Source organism: Kryptolebias marmoratus, linkage group LG4, assembly GCF_001649575.2.
Source record: "Kryptolebias marmoratus isolate JLee-2015 linkage group LG4, ASM164957v2, whole genome shotgun sequence".
In the NCBI taxonomy this organism is placed as follows: Eukaryota; Metazoa; Chordata; class Actinopteri; order Cyprinodontiformes; family Rivulidae; genus Kryptolebias; species Kryptolebias marmoratus.
In genome coordinates this window covers 7,473,006-7,485,893 of record NC_051433.1, presented here as the reverse complement: position 1 = coordinate 7,485,893, position 12,888 = coordinate 7,473,006, and the positions used below count along the sequence as shown (strand labels likewise).

Here is a 12,888-nt window from a genome sequence, read left to right as displayed (position 1 = left end):
TAATAAAAACATTTAACTATTGACCACTGCTGAAGGGCAAACAGTGGGTAATAATGTTTTTGCCTCTGTCTGTTAGCAAAATATTTCATGAACCACTGGATAAATTGTAATGAAACTTGTAGAAAATATTCATTGATTATATATCTATAACTGATTAACTTTTGAAGTCAACCCAATTCAAGATGGCTGCCAAAGCCAACTGATCCTTAAAAACAAAATGCTATAATGTAGTCAGTTTTACATATATTGTGCTCAAATTTAGCATCGTAGCAGCTGAGACTGATCCTCAACACATTTTCTGAGTGCTTACAGTTTTCACAAGATCTTTATTTAAGATGTTGCTATTAACTTTTTGAAGTCAACTCTATTAGCAAAATACCTCATCAGCCACTGAATGGGTTCTAATGAAATTTACAGAAAATAATTATTGGATGTACATCTACAACTGAATGACTGTTTATCCAACCCATACCAAAATGGCCACCACAGCCAAATGAGCTGAGTAAACACAAAAAGGGTTATCATTCAGTCAATTTTACAAATGTGGTAGCAGCTGAGAGTGATTTACAACACTTATTCTATCTTGCTGTATCACTCGAGATTGCCTGTATTTTTTTTTCAAAATTTGACCATAACAGTTACAACTCTATCATTTCTCAACAGATGTTTGTCTAAAATGCTTGGATAAAAGTTAGGTGGTGATATCCAAGGAATGCTTGACCTTTGATTGAGAATTAAAACAGGAGGCCAACTTGTGAGGAAAGGTTGCCCTCTTCAGGGCAAAAAATGAATCACGCAGTTTAATCTCGCGTACTCTTCGGCGTGTGGTAGTAAGAAGTGGAACACAGATATGACATATTTCAATTTATTTTTAATAAAGCAACAAGCAGAAAAATGATATGATAAGCAAAAACATTTGCTTATCATTTCAGTTTTGGGCACTGGTACAAATTACAAGGTAGAAACATAGTTTACAATTCACAAACACATAAATAAAAAGATAAATAGCATGATAAATAAAATTTACATTCACATTTATGTCAATCATAGTAACAGAACATATGGGAAGTTTTACAGGATCTAAATACTGTTGACGGAGACCATCTTAAAGCCTCTGACTGTGATGTTGGTGTTTAAGAGCGACAGGCTGGCATGCAGCATCTTAACTCCACTCATGCTGGGGGTGAACGTGATGCGTTGCTCAACTTTTCCTCCTGGACGCAGTGATTGCATTCTGCAGGGAAAACAACAGTGAGCAGATGAATCAAATGCTCATAAAGGTTTTAAAGCAGTACATTTAAATGACTGTGGATCTTTTGGCAAAAAGTACTCTGTAACTTGTTTCACATAACACACCCTGCATTCCGTTTGTACTGACACAATGTTCTGTAATTTGGCACTAAGGGACACACCTTCAACTTGTCATTTTGCAGCCATTACGTTTATACACTTTTGATGAATAATGAAGAATCTGGATTCGTACCTGAACTGAGTCTTGCCACTTATTAGCCCAGCCCCAGCTACAGCCAGCAAACCACAGACTGGGTGAGAGAATGGGTTGATGAAAGTCACTGTGGCCGTATGCTCTTTGTTTAGCACAATGGAGTCTTTATCTGCAACCTGCAAGAAATAAAACATGAATAAGTAAACACAGCATATTCCACAAAATGAACACTGCAGTTCAGATTTTTTTTTAAAACGGCAACATTCTCGGATGTATTAATCCATAATATCCATGCTCTTTGTAAAGTACCTTTATTATAAGCTCTGGGCTGGCAATGTTGAACTCCTCTGCAGCAAGGACCCGCTCATGAGTGGCGGTGTCCTCCAGAACAACTGCCAGGTTGATCAGATTATCTCCCACAACATTGTTGTACTGAGCTGGAAGGATCTGCTGCTGCAGCACTTTGACTGGAAAGGGAGAGGAAACAGAAATAGGTGTAAGTTCATCATCAAATCCTAATACTTTACAATACAACAGTCACTTCCAGAGAAGTAAATTTACCTTCCATGGGGGCTAGCTGCATGACACCGTGGGTTTCCCAGAAGGTATCAGAGGGGCTGTGGTTGTACTCTTTAGCCTGAGCGTTAAGGTGCACAATCATCTTCTTGGCCACCCGTTGCCTGTTCATAACCTTCACTGAGAAGCGAATTGGCTCTCCGGGAACTGGAGATTTATCCAGGGTCAAGAGGACTGTCACTCCCTTGGATGAGGTTGCTGTATAAACACAACAGTCTGAATGAGATAACTTTCAATAACTGATTCTAAGCTTGAACAACATATTCAAAATGATAAATTACCTCGCCTTAACGTCGAGTCATCTGAAACTGTGGAACTTCGTGATGAAAGCGTTGATGATAAGCCTGCGTTATAAGTACAGAAAACAAAAACAGTAAGCATTGTTTCTTGAGTTGAGTGTTATTCCACTTCACAGAATGAGTTAGCATGAAAATGTGTGACAGTTCCTGGTTTGGAATCATACTTTTGATGGGTTTGTAATCTCCTGTGATGTTCTGCAGTCTTGGGAAGCCAACAGCTTTAGTGCAGATGATGGATCCAACTCTCTCTGTGTCTATGTTGAAGCTAACCACATGATCCTGGCTCCAGATGATTGTGTGCACGTCTGCGTTTACCTCAGCATAGACAAATGGAATGTCATAAGGCAGGTCTACGCACTGATATTTTATTGCTTTGACTGGAGCTGGGCCACAGCAGAACACTCCTGGAATGATGAAATGGAAGAAAGTTATAAACAAGTTCAGAATTTTTACAAAATAAACAAATAAAAACAATTGTATTCACGCTTCTCACGCACCTTTACTCCTCTGCTGTGGGGTTGGGTCAAGAACTTGCCAGCCATTCATATCAGACCCCAGATCTTTGCGAGTCATCCAGCACTCCACCCACACGTGAAAGTTCCTGTTAAGAAAGTCCAAAATAAGACATTTGAGACCAATTGATTCAATAATGATGAAAATAAATTTTAAGGATGTCTATAAACTGGCTCAGGGACTAATCTTTACGAACCATATGCTGTCTTTGCTGTAGTTCAGCTTCTGCCCTGTTTCGCTGTAGTGCTCCTCAATCACCAGGTTGGCATTGGTGTCGTGAGCAGAGTTGAAGTTTGTGACAACACGGCAAGGAATGCCAAGAACTCTCATGACTAAAAGAGCAATAAAAACACAAACATTTGCGTAAGAGTTAGAAACATCTGAACATTGTGCCAAGGAAATTTTGATTCTGAGTTGAGAACATCAATCAGTTAACGCTGATTAACAAAAACCTTTTCATTAAGATGAAGACATATATTTAAAATAAAAAAATAAAAACCTCAGGAAACTTTATACTATCATGATTTAATTACCTGTGCACATGACAGCTGCAAACACCCAGCACTGTCCATACTTGACGGGGTTGTAGCCAAACTTGGCCCACTGTCTCAAGATGTCCCCACTCCCTGTCCACTTGGAGGGGTGGACACCTTCTTTGAAGTCTTCAGACCAGTTTCCTTTCAGGACTCCACGGTCATCCTCGCAGTTGATCTAAGGTGAAAACAACAAGACAAATCTGAGTTCTCCGAAGCAGGTTTGGGCAAGACATACTGGCAGCTTCATAACTACCCCGCCTGACAGCTATAATTACAGTGCTCTCTGCCATGTGACATTTTAGTGTGGAGAGTGTGCCAGCTGTGTGATTATCTCTGTGATCTGTAAAACCTAGCATTCCATTTCAAGTCACACCTTGTTTGGATAAATGATAATGATATTCATGACGCCATACAAGCTGTGAGAGAGAACACTGTGGGGAAGTGATCTGATCGTCACACTCACCATGGCAGAAACAACTCGGCTAATGTAGACAGGGTTATTTCGTTTCAGGTAGTCCTTGGATTTGCTCATCTGGTGTTGTGGGCTGACTTGGAGCAGATCCAGGCATGCCTCCAAAATTCCAGGCTCATACTATACAGGCAAAAAAAGACAAAACAAAATTAATCAAACTGCTGTTTGCAGTGCAAATTCTGTACCAAATACATTGTGTTAAAAAAAAAATCTTTCTCTTACCAGGTCAAAGGACCATGGCCTCGAGACAGGATTCATTGGGGTCCCCATAAACAGCAATCCAGAGTCACTCAGGACGTATTCTTCCCTCTCGTCCTCATATGGAATAAAAACAGCGTCCGCTGAAAGACACAAAACTTTTATTTAGAACAGCTCACTGTGTTTACATCTTGAAATGCTGCTCAGTATGCAGCACAAAAAGTACAGCATCTGTGGATTCAGAGCAGTTGCATTCAAGTCACATAAATCTAAATAATCAACTATGTGTGGTAATGATAAAGAAATTAACTTTAGAAGAAAAAGTACTGAATGAATGTGACTTCTCATGCAGTTTTATGTTAGATCAATAAAATGAGAACTAGCCAATATAAATAAAGTTTATTTCTACTTGTCGTTTTCGAACCTAGCTTGTTATTTTATGCATCAGAATTAAAAAATACACAACTTTTGGAAATATCTGAAATAAAAAAAAAAGAAAATGACACTTAGATTTAACAAAAAGATAAAGATAGACACTTGACAGGGACTAAGGTTTTTCATTCTAAGGGTTTTTCCTTGGTTGATTGAAAACAATATAAAAGAGAAATTTTAGAAAGTCATTTTTTTCATGATTTTCTTGTTTTTGTTTTAAAAAATGCATAAATGTTTGTTTTGCAGACTTTTTATCTTGAAGGTTCTTTTGTAAACAGGAAATCTTATCACTGAAGTAAGATTTGCACAGATACTTATATAAGAATTTATTGCTTTAGCGCTCAGCCTCCAACAACAAAACTGAATAAAGCCCAACATTATAAAATAATCTATCAAAATACTCAGTTTTATTTTGTTTTACTGACCTTTGCTCCTACAGCTTCTTATTTTCTGTAATCTTTTAAATGAACTACAAATTTCTGATAGGCAGTAATACTGTTCCTAATATTTTCTTTGGTCATACTCACCAGAACACCAGGGATTGCAGAGAACTGTGAAACTGCCAAACACACAACCCCCCAGGGTGCCCTGTGTGTACAAACACAGCTGGAATTTGTAACAGCCCACCGAGGCAAAGGCAGGAGAGAAGACGAAGATGGAGAGATTCTGGGGGCTCGAGTTGTTTGAGTCAATGCAGGCATTCCAAGGGTTAGATGCCTTCCCTGAGAACGTGACTGGCATCATCGTATACAGGCTGCCTGAGGACCAAAAGAGAAAACAGATATTTATATATATTTTTTAATTGCTGGTTCAAACTGATTGCAAAACATTGCTTCAAACAGACATTGATCTACAAATATTAAGATTAAATCTAAGCCTATTACCTAGCATAACATCAATCCTCAGAGAATCAGTCGTGGGGTCGAAGGGACGGCCCTTGAACTGGACACTGATTCTGAATGGGGCTCCTCTTCGCACCACCAGAGCATTGGCGCTGCTGAAGCCATCTGTTCTGTGTCTTGTCTGGTTTTCAGATAATTCCAGGTTAACATGGTGGATACTTAGGTCTGAAAAATAAATAAAATAAAGAAATTACAGTTTCAGACATTGCAACAAATGACATTGAATAGGCCAGTCAGAAAGCAAAAGCTGTGCAAGAAACAGAGAGTGATTAAAAAGTAAAAGAACAAGCAACACTGAGATAAGTCTCACCTTCCATGTGTTAGTATCTCTGTCTCAAAACAACGCAACGTGCTCCTGCAGTCCTCATCTTCGTTTATATAGGCCTGAACCTCAGCCCCTCCCAACAGCTTTTTAGGCAGCCGTTAGAAGAAAACTGGTTTTCCCTTGGTTGTTTCTAACGCCCTTAAGTCATTTACCACAACATAAGTAGAAACATAGCACACGCCTCCATGCCAGTTGTGTGACATTTGTACAGTTTTCAGTGCAAAGTGTACACACGTGGTGAGTAATCAGACTCACCCACGTCAACAAAAGAACATTAATGCTTGGTGCCAGTTTCTTTGTGTGAGCTCTGACAAAATGCTACTCTTGCAACAGAGATATGAGATTTGAGAAGTTGATGCTACTTCCAGTGAGCTCACGTAATCAGAAAACTGTGCTCTCTTTTTTGTAGCTTTTCATTCTGTTTTTTCACACCGGTGTGCACATTTTTGCACAAATTAGCAGTTTTTTTTAGGGGGAGGGAGGGGGGGTTTGGTATATGAAGTTGTTTTTTAACTCTTTTGTTAAAGTGTAACAAAATGAATGAATGCACTTTGAATGTTTTCATAATTCTTGAAAACAATGTAGCAAAAACAACAACTTTTTTCATTAGAGTTTCCTCCAGCATACATTTTAAGACTTAGCTGCTGTGCAAACATTGTGATTTTTAATAGCAGCTGACAGTGTGATTTGGAGATAAAAGTTAGATCACAAACTGACCAGACCAGTAAGTTTTAGTAAAATGTTCTTGTTGTCAGCTTTAGACAATGTGAGGGTTGGAAACCTTTTTATACTAGATTTTCATGAATTCACTCTATTGCTAAATGAGAATAAAAACTATATTTTTAAAACTTCTGCTGTCATTTTTGTTGTTATAATTATAGTAAGATTGTTGTAAACTGTCAGTCTAATAAACCCAAAGAAGGAACTGTTTGTATTTAGAGCAGATGTGATTGGAGACATGCCTGGGGTCTAATATTTGCACCTCAGGTCCTAAATTCGTCACAAACAAAAACATGTTAGTAATGAGCATTAGGAAGTAAGACGTGCTTCTTTAAAGACTAGCACTGCTAATTCAAAAAGGATTTTAAAAATGTAAAGGCTTATTGTTTAGTCTAACAATGCTCTTTCATCAAAAGTGTCAAAAAGGACAAGCTAGACTGAACATGATGATGTTACTGAGAGCACAGAGCTCTGCTATTTAAACGTTTAACTAGTTTTAGTTAAATACCCAGAAGTGTACATCATATACTGCATTGCCATGCTCAATCAGCTTTTCTCTTTTTGTATTTACAGCTTGTTTAATATGAAAGGAGCTAAAAAAATCCTTTACTTAACAGATGTTTTGGAGTTTATAGATGAAATGACGGGTGACGATGTTAAGCTTCATCTCCATCAGAAGCTTCATCAGTTTGTTACACCAGATGGATTCATCTGCTGATAATGACAGGCATCTAAGGTATTGAATAAAATGCATTTCTTGGGAAGGAGTGTCATGTTGAAGTCACAACGAGTCCTGTGGAAATACGCAAGTTGTCCCCACATCACCTTGTTAGGATGGTGTCATTTAAACTATGCCAAACCAGTGGGAACAGCGGAAGAGACAAGTACACAGAAGAACATGTGCTCTTTCAGGAACATTTCAAACAGTTCTATTAGAACTTGGAAAAAAATGTGTTTACCTTCAGAGCGCTGCTCTGTGGGAATTTCATTTATTCAATGCTCACTGTGTTTTCAATGTTTTAAGCTTCTTTTATTGGTGTGCAGCAGCACTTCCATTTATGTTTATTTGTCAGTTTCAAAAACATGAAAATGTTAAACTGTTCACAGGACATACTGTACATTTGATATTTGCATCACAAGCTGCTCAATCCTTTATGTTTTTAATTTTTTAATTTAATTTTTTTCCAAGGAAATTGACACAAGTTTCTAAGACATAGATGGCAAAAGATGAATCGCGATAACAGATCCTAACCATGATGCTCATCATTGTGGTTGTCAAGAAAATGCTTTAACAGTTAGGAATTTAATGATCATGAAGCGCAGGTCCCTTTCAAACGGAACTGTAATTATGGTTAATGCTTTCTTTCATTTCCAGCTCTCCTGACGTCAGCTGCCTGATGATTAATTACTTGGAAACAGTGACGCCTGATGAGAACAATGAAATTCAATTCGGTGGCTGCAAGTTTTTCTGCTAAAAAAAGAAAGTTTTTTCAATGCTTAAGTAAAATCTGAAATCAAGGTTTAACTGCAAGTATATTTTAAATACAGCAGCCAAACTATGCTCTTATTCTGTGTTATTACAATCACATTTTTTTTTCAGTGATTATATCTTTAAAATTCACACTACCTTATATAACGTTTTTATTTATTTTTTTTAAGAAAAAAACAGAGGTAAAGTACAAATTATCAGATTATTGTTGTGTTTAAATGCAACTAAGTTAAGCTCAACTAAGTATGCTGGTGAAGTTTATATGTCAAATACATAAAAAGTCTCAAAATTCTGTATGTATGCACTATTTTACACATTATGCAAACTATACTTTTACATTTTCTGCATTTATTCTTGTGAAAGGAGATACATTTCAAAGATAGTGCAAAGTAAAACTGAAGCACTTATTCAGGCTTTTCAAGACAAACTAGGAACAGGTTTTATTGTAGCAGTCTTGATTCCCACCCTTATTAAATGATTATTTACAGTCATGGCACACCTTCAGGCACTCAAAAAAAAAAAAGGTAGAAAAGTCTTTGACATGCGCACGTATTGTTTCTTTTCAACGCGCTTCTAGTGTCTTCGAGAACATTCAGCCATGTAAAGGATGTCTTACATCACAAAGAAATCACAGAAAATTAATTTGCAGATGCTTTGCAGAAAATGGGGAATCTCAGTGTTACATTTGCCCAACTCTTCTTTTCAAACTAAACCTTGATATATTACTTAGGAGAATGTGATATATGTACATATCTATGTATGTGTGTTCTTATAACAATGTAATTTATTTAAGTTGAGCCATAAATTACGATATAAAACTATAACAAAAAGGCTTCAAATATAGGAGAGAAATTTTTGAATGCCAGTAATAAATCATTCACTGAGCATCCCAGATTATTTACACAATCACTACAGTGTCAAGACAGACACCAAAGCATTTCAGCACCTGGTTTATTCTTAGTTTTCAGTGCGAAGACCAATGACAAATATACTAATGACTAGATACTAGTTAGTATATCGTCATCAGTATATATGTCATTGGCAAAGACACTTTATAATGATCCTGAAATGTTAATGTCTCATAATTTAATCCTATCAGACATTCCAGTAGTTTAAAAAAATATTTAACATATCAGTTATTAATCATTTGGACTTTTCTGTAAGTCCTGTCCAATGAGCATTGCATCAGATGTAAATAGATTCCCTCAGAGCCTGCTATCAAATCTGATTTAATCTTTGGTGCAATTTAGAAAAGAAAATCCCTAAAGTATTCAAACAACATAAGAGAAACACAAATTTGTCAAAATAATAGACAACCTGAAGAAGAAAGCCCAGTTGACAAGTTTAACTTGATTATTTTTAGTCAAGGTTTTATTAATTGTACAATCCTGAATGCTTCAAATTATTTAAAAAAATCAACTAAATTAGATGAGTGCATAGTTCATGTGAAAATATTAAACACATTTGTTTAACATTTTAAACAATTTTTAAACAAATAAAACCATTTCTTCTTGTTTGATATTAAACGTATTTTTTGTGACACAACACTTGAGCATTCAAAATTAAAATTAATTATGTAAGGACACCCAGAATATCACAAAACAAAACATGTATCTTGTAGTTCAAAGCTGTGGTTTGCAATTCTGCTGCCAAGCTCCTTAAAATAAAATACTGGAAAATTTAACAAAAACTAAATCTATAAATTAAAACAATAAAATAAAAACTCAAATATTACAAAAAGAGACCCCAAAATTCAGTTTAATATACATAACAATCAATAATATTTGGAATAATGATTATAAAAAAAATTATTGCAGTGATCAAATCCTTAAAATAATATCTTTTTTTTTTTTTTTTTACAAAAATAAAGCTTCATTTCTGAGAGGCAATCCTTGGCTTGTTATAAACAAGAAAGTCTGAGATGTCGTGCCACACATTGCTGTCATGATAGAGGTACGTCATGGAGGACTGCAGGGAGGGCTGAAGGGTGTGGGGGTGATACTCAAACAGCCACAAGACGATGCCCCAGACCAGCGTGGCAAAGAGAGGAAAAGGGTCCTGTTTGGGTGCAGGGATGAATCCTTTTTCTACAGCCAGTCGAGATAAGGCAAACAGGATTCGAGACAGCAGATACATGTTGATCTAGATAAATTTGAAAAATAAACAAAAACAAAAAAGAGAAAAAATGATTTTATTAAATCTGGAAAGCAATCCTGGCCCTGGTAAAATATAAGGACCCACCACTTTGTGAGGATGTTCAGTCTGCTCCAAAATAAAATTATACGACAAAAAGTAAAATTGTCAGGAAAGATGGGTGGTTACAATGTGAATTAAAAACAGGAAGTGTGTGAAAAAAATAAACAGGCAGAAACAGGAGTCAATATCTGTAAACAAATGGAATTTACATACAAAGAAGCCAAATATAAACATGTTAACAACAGAAAACCAGATTACAGAGGGTTAAAGAGGTGTCATGGAATGTGAATGTTGGAATGAAAGTGACAGTCAGTGGTGCATCAAATATTGGTCAAGAAAACAATACTAGAACTTTTATAAGGTGCTGGTCCAGTTAAACATGCAGGGATGACTGCTAGAAATTACCTGAAACATTTAGCTCATTGTATGTCACGTAAAAAAACACAAGAGAGAGCAACCGTTACAGTAAACGTACAGGTGGAGAGATATGTTTCTATAGTTTTCTTGTGTCATCAGCAGAAAGTCAATTAGATGTTGATGGAATCATTTTTCAGGAAGAGAAAAAGTCATAAAGACAGCAAATCTTATCAGCTGATAAATTAGTATTTCGTGCAATTTCTATTTTTATTTTTTTTATCTAATAAAACTGACTAAATAGTCCTCCTGCAGAAGCACATTTATTTCCTCCTCTGTAAGATAACATAATCTGACAGACGGGGCCTGTGACCTGCAGTTTGCCATACCTGACTGTTGATGTTGTTGTTGTCTCCAAACACCAACCATCCTCCAACACAGGCAGCTAGAAAGGACTGGGACTGTAGGCTCTTTCCCTGGATCCTCTCCTGTAAGGCTTGGAGCCCTTTGTATGTGAACACGAAGCACGCCAGGTTCCGGGAATGGGTGTACGTTGCCTTGAGAATGGCTCTGAGTTTGTCTTTCAGACTGTTAGAAGGAACAAAGAGAGATCAAATCAAAAACATGAATTGTTTTGAATGGCGACTACAAGATGCTGAGAAGAATACAAAATGAAGGTTTCAATTAATTGCTTACCTGCCACTTCTAAACAGAAATGTCATAACCAGGGCATGTGGTGCTCTGATCTTGGCCCCATATCTGAGACATACAAATGTTTTATTTCATCAAAGGCTGCACTTTGAACAACATGGCACTTCTAGACAGCAGCAAATTTACAAAACCTAGTTAGGCTTCGAGGAAAACTACATTTCTAAAACTGCTACAGCAAAAAGGCTGAAACTCACAGTAATACAAACACAGACAAGATACAAATAAGAGCAAGGTACAAACTAGCACGCATAAAGAAGATATTTGTTGTAGAAACTGGTGAGTGTGCTCACAGATTTGTCTTTGATATTCATTGTTATTCATTGTTCCTTAAAGAAAGATGGCTGAAAACAGATGACCTGTTCAAAATGTCTTATTAGGCTCCTGCTAATATTTTTTCCAGTAACTATGATGTCTCCATACCAAGAATAACATAAAGCTCGTGCACCAGCTGAAGCTGATTTAGCTTAGTGTTACAGAGGAACTAAACTTTGTCGCTAATTTACAGTTTTTGTTCACTCACACGGCGCCGTTCCTGAATCCCTTCAAAACCGCCAGGGCTGCTTTGTACTTCTCCTGCTGTAGGAGATTATTCATTGTATACAGAATAGTTCTTATCAGGTCAGGACCCGCCATGACTGTCAGTCGAGCCGAGGGGGGACACAAATAAATGCCGGACCACAATTAGTGTGTCACACTGAATGTGCACCGTGAGGAATATGAGCAACGTCAACTGTTCCAATATGATTTATTTATTTTATGTATATTTGATTAAGTTAAACATCACGGTAATTTTATAATGTGGACTTGATCAATAGTTAAAAATAGACAAATGAGGGGGGAAAAAAAGAAGCAGGATAAGCCAAAAAAAAAGATGAGCAGTATTTAAAAGTTATGCAAAATAAAATAAAATTAAATAAAACATCCAGCTGACCTGATTTAGGACTTAAGATACATTACCCTTGAGTTGATCATCTGTATCCCAAGATTTTAGTTCATCTGCCTTTGGGAGTCATCATGTTGGTAAATATAAATAAATAAAAGATTTAAAAAATCAAATTCTGAATCATTACTATTTTGGTAGTATAAACTCAGCTAAATAATTTTGAATAAATAAACTGCATCTTTGTGACAGGCTGCAGGTAAGACTGTGTTAGAAGATTCCCTTTTAATCCGGTTCTTTGTGAAGCTGTTTGTCGTGGGTAGACACCCTGGTTCAGCACTTGGGTTGGGCGCCTTTGTATTCTCAAATGATTCATTGATAAGAGTTAGGCGGCTTAACATTCCTCTGAAAACAATCATTTGGACTATAACTGATCCCTAAAGAGAAACTTTGAAAGACATTTCAGGAAGCTTGAAGAAGTATTAAGACTAGTCTACTTTAGATTACACAAGCGTGGTTTCTTGAAGCTAAATATAAAGAAATGCAGGATGACACAAGATTCTATGCAGTAATATAGTATCTATAAATAGACTTAGTCTATATGCATTAATAAAAACATTTCAAATATTAAAAAAATTAGTGTATGATGTGACTGTTAAGCAATACCAGATTAATATCTAACTTTATTATCATTTATTTAACCAGACTTTATAATATGAGTGGATATATATGAACATTTTTGGGAATGGCATACTTTAGGGCGTACACCTTCTGGTACATTCTGTAGTATACACCCATGTACTCTGCATTTGATTAGATTCGTCATTTTTTAGTAATCTTT

At 36.4% G+C, this 12,888-nt stretch overlaps 2 protein-coding genes across 2 annotated transcripts; both read right to left on the bottom strand.

Annotated features, from left to right (window-relative positions):
* Window positions 1–851: 851 nt before the first annotated feature.
* tgm5l (transglutaminase 5, like) lies at window positions 852–5,834 on the bottom strand. Its single transcript, XM_017408572.3, has 14 exons — window positions 5,683–5,834; window positions 5,355–5,537; window positions 4,998–5,228; window positions 4,063–4,181; window positions 3,832–3,960; window positions 3,366–3,543; window positions 3,029–3,164; window positions 2,817–2,920; window positions 2,484–2,723; window positions 2,302–2,364; window positions 2,006–2,218; window positions 1,754–1,911; window positions 1,484–1,620; window positions 852–1,234 (listed from the first exon to the last, which is right to left on the bottom strand). Exons 1-14 carry the CDS (start codon window positions 5,687–5,689, stop codon window positions 1,081–1,083), a joined length of 2,052 nt encoding a protein of 683 aa, XP_017264061.1. The 5' UTR covers window positions 5,690–5,834; the 3' UTR covers window positions 852–1,080.
* A 3,425-nt stretch (window positions 5,835–9,259) lies between these two features.
* pxmp4 (peroxisomal membrane protein 4) lies at window positions 9,260–11,993 on the bottom strand. Its single transcript, XM_017408658.3, has 4 exons — window positions 11,688–11,993; window positions 11,153–11,215; window positions 10,846–11,044; window positions 9,260–10,048 (listed from the first exon to the last, which is right to left on the bottom strand). Exons 1-4 carry the CDS (start codon window positions 11,798–11,800, stop codon window positions 9,779–9,781), a joined length of 645 nt encoding a protein of 214 aa, XP_017264147.1. The 5' UTR covers window positions 11,801–11,993; the 3' UTR covers window positions 9,260–9,778.
* Window positions 11,994–12,888: the final 895 nt, after the last annotated feature.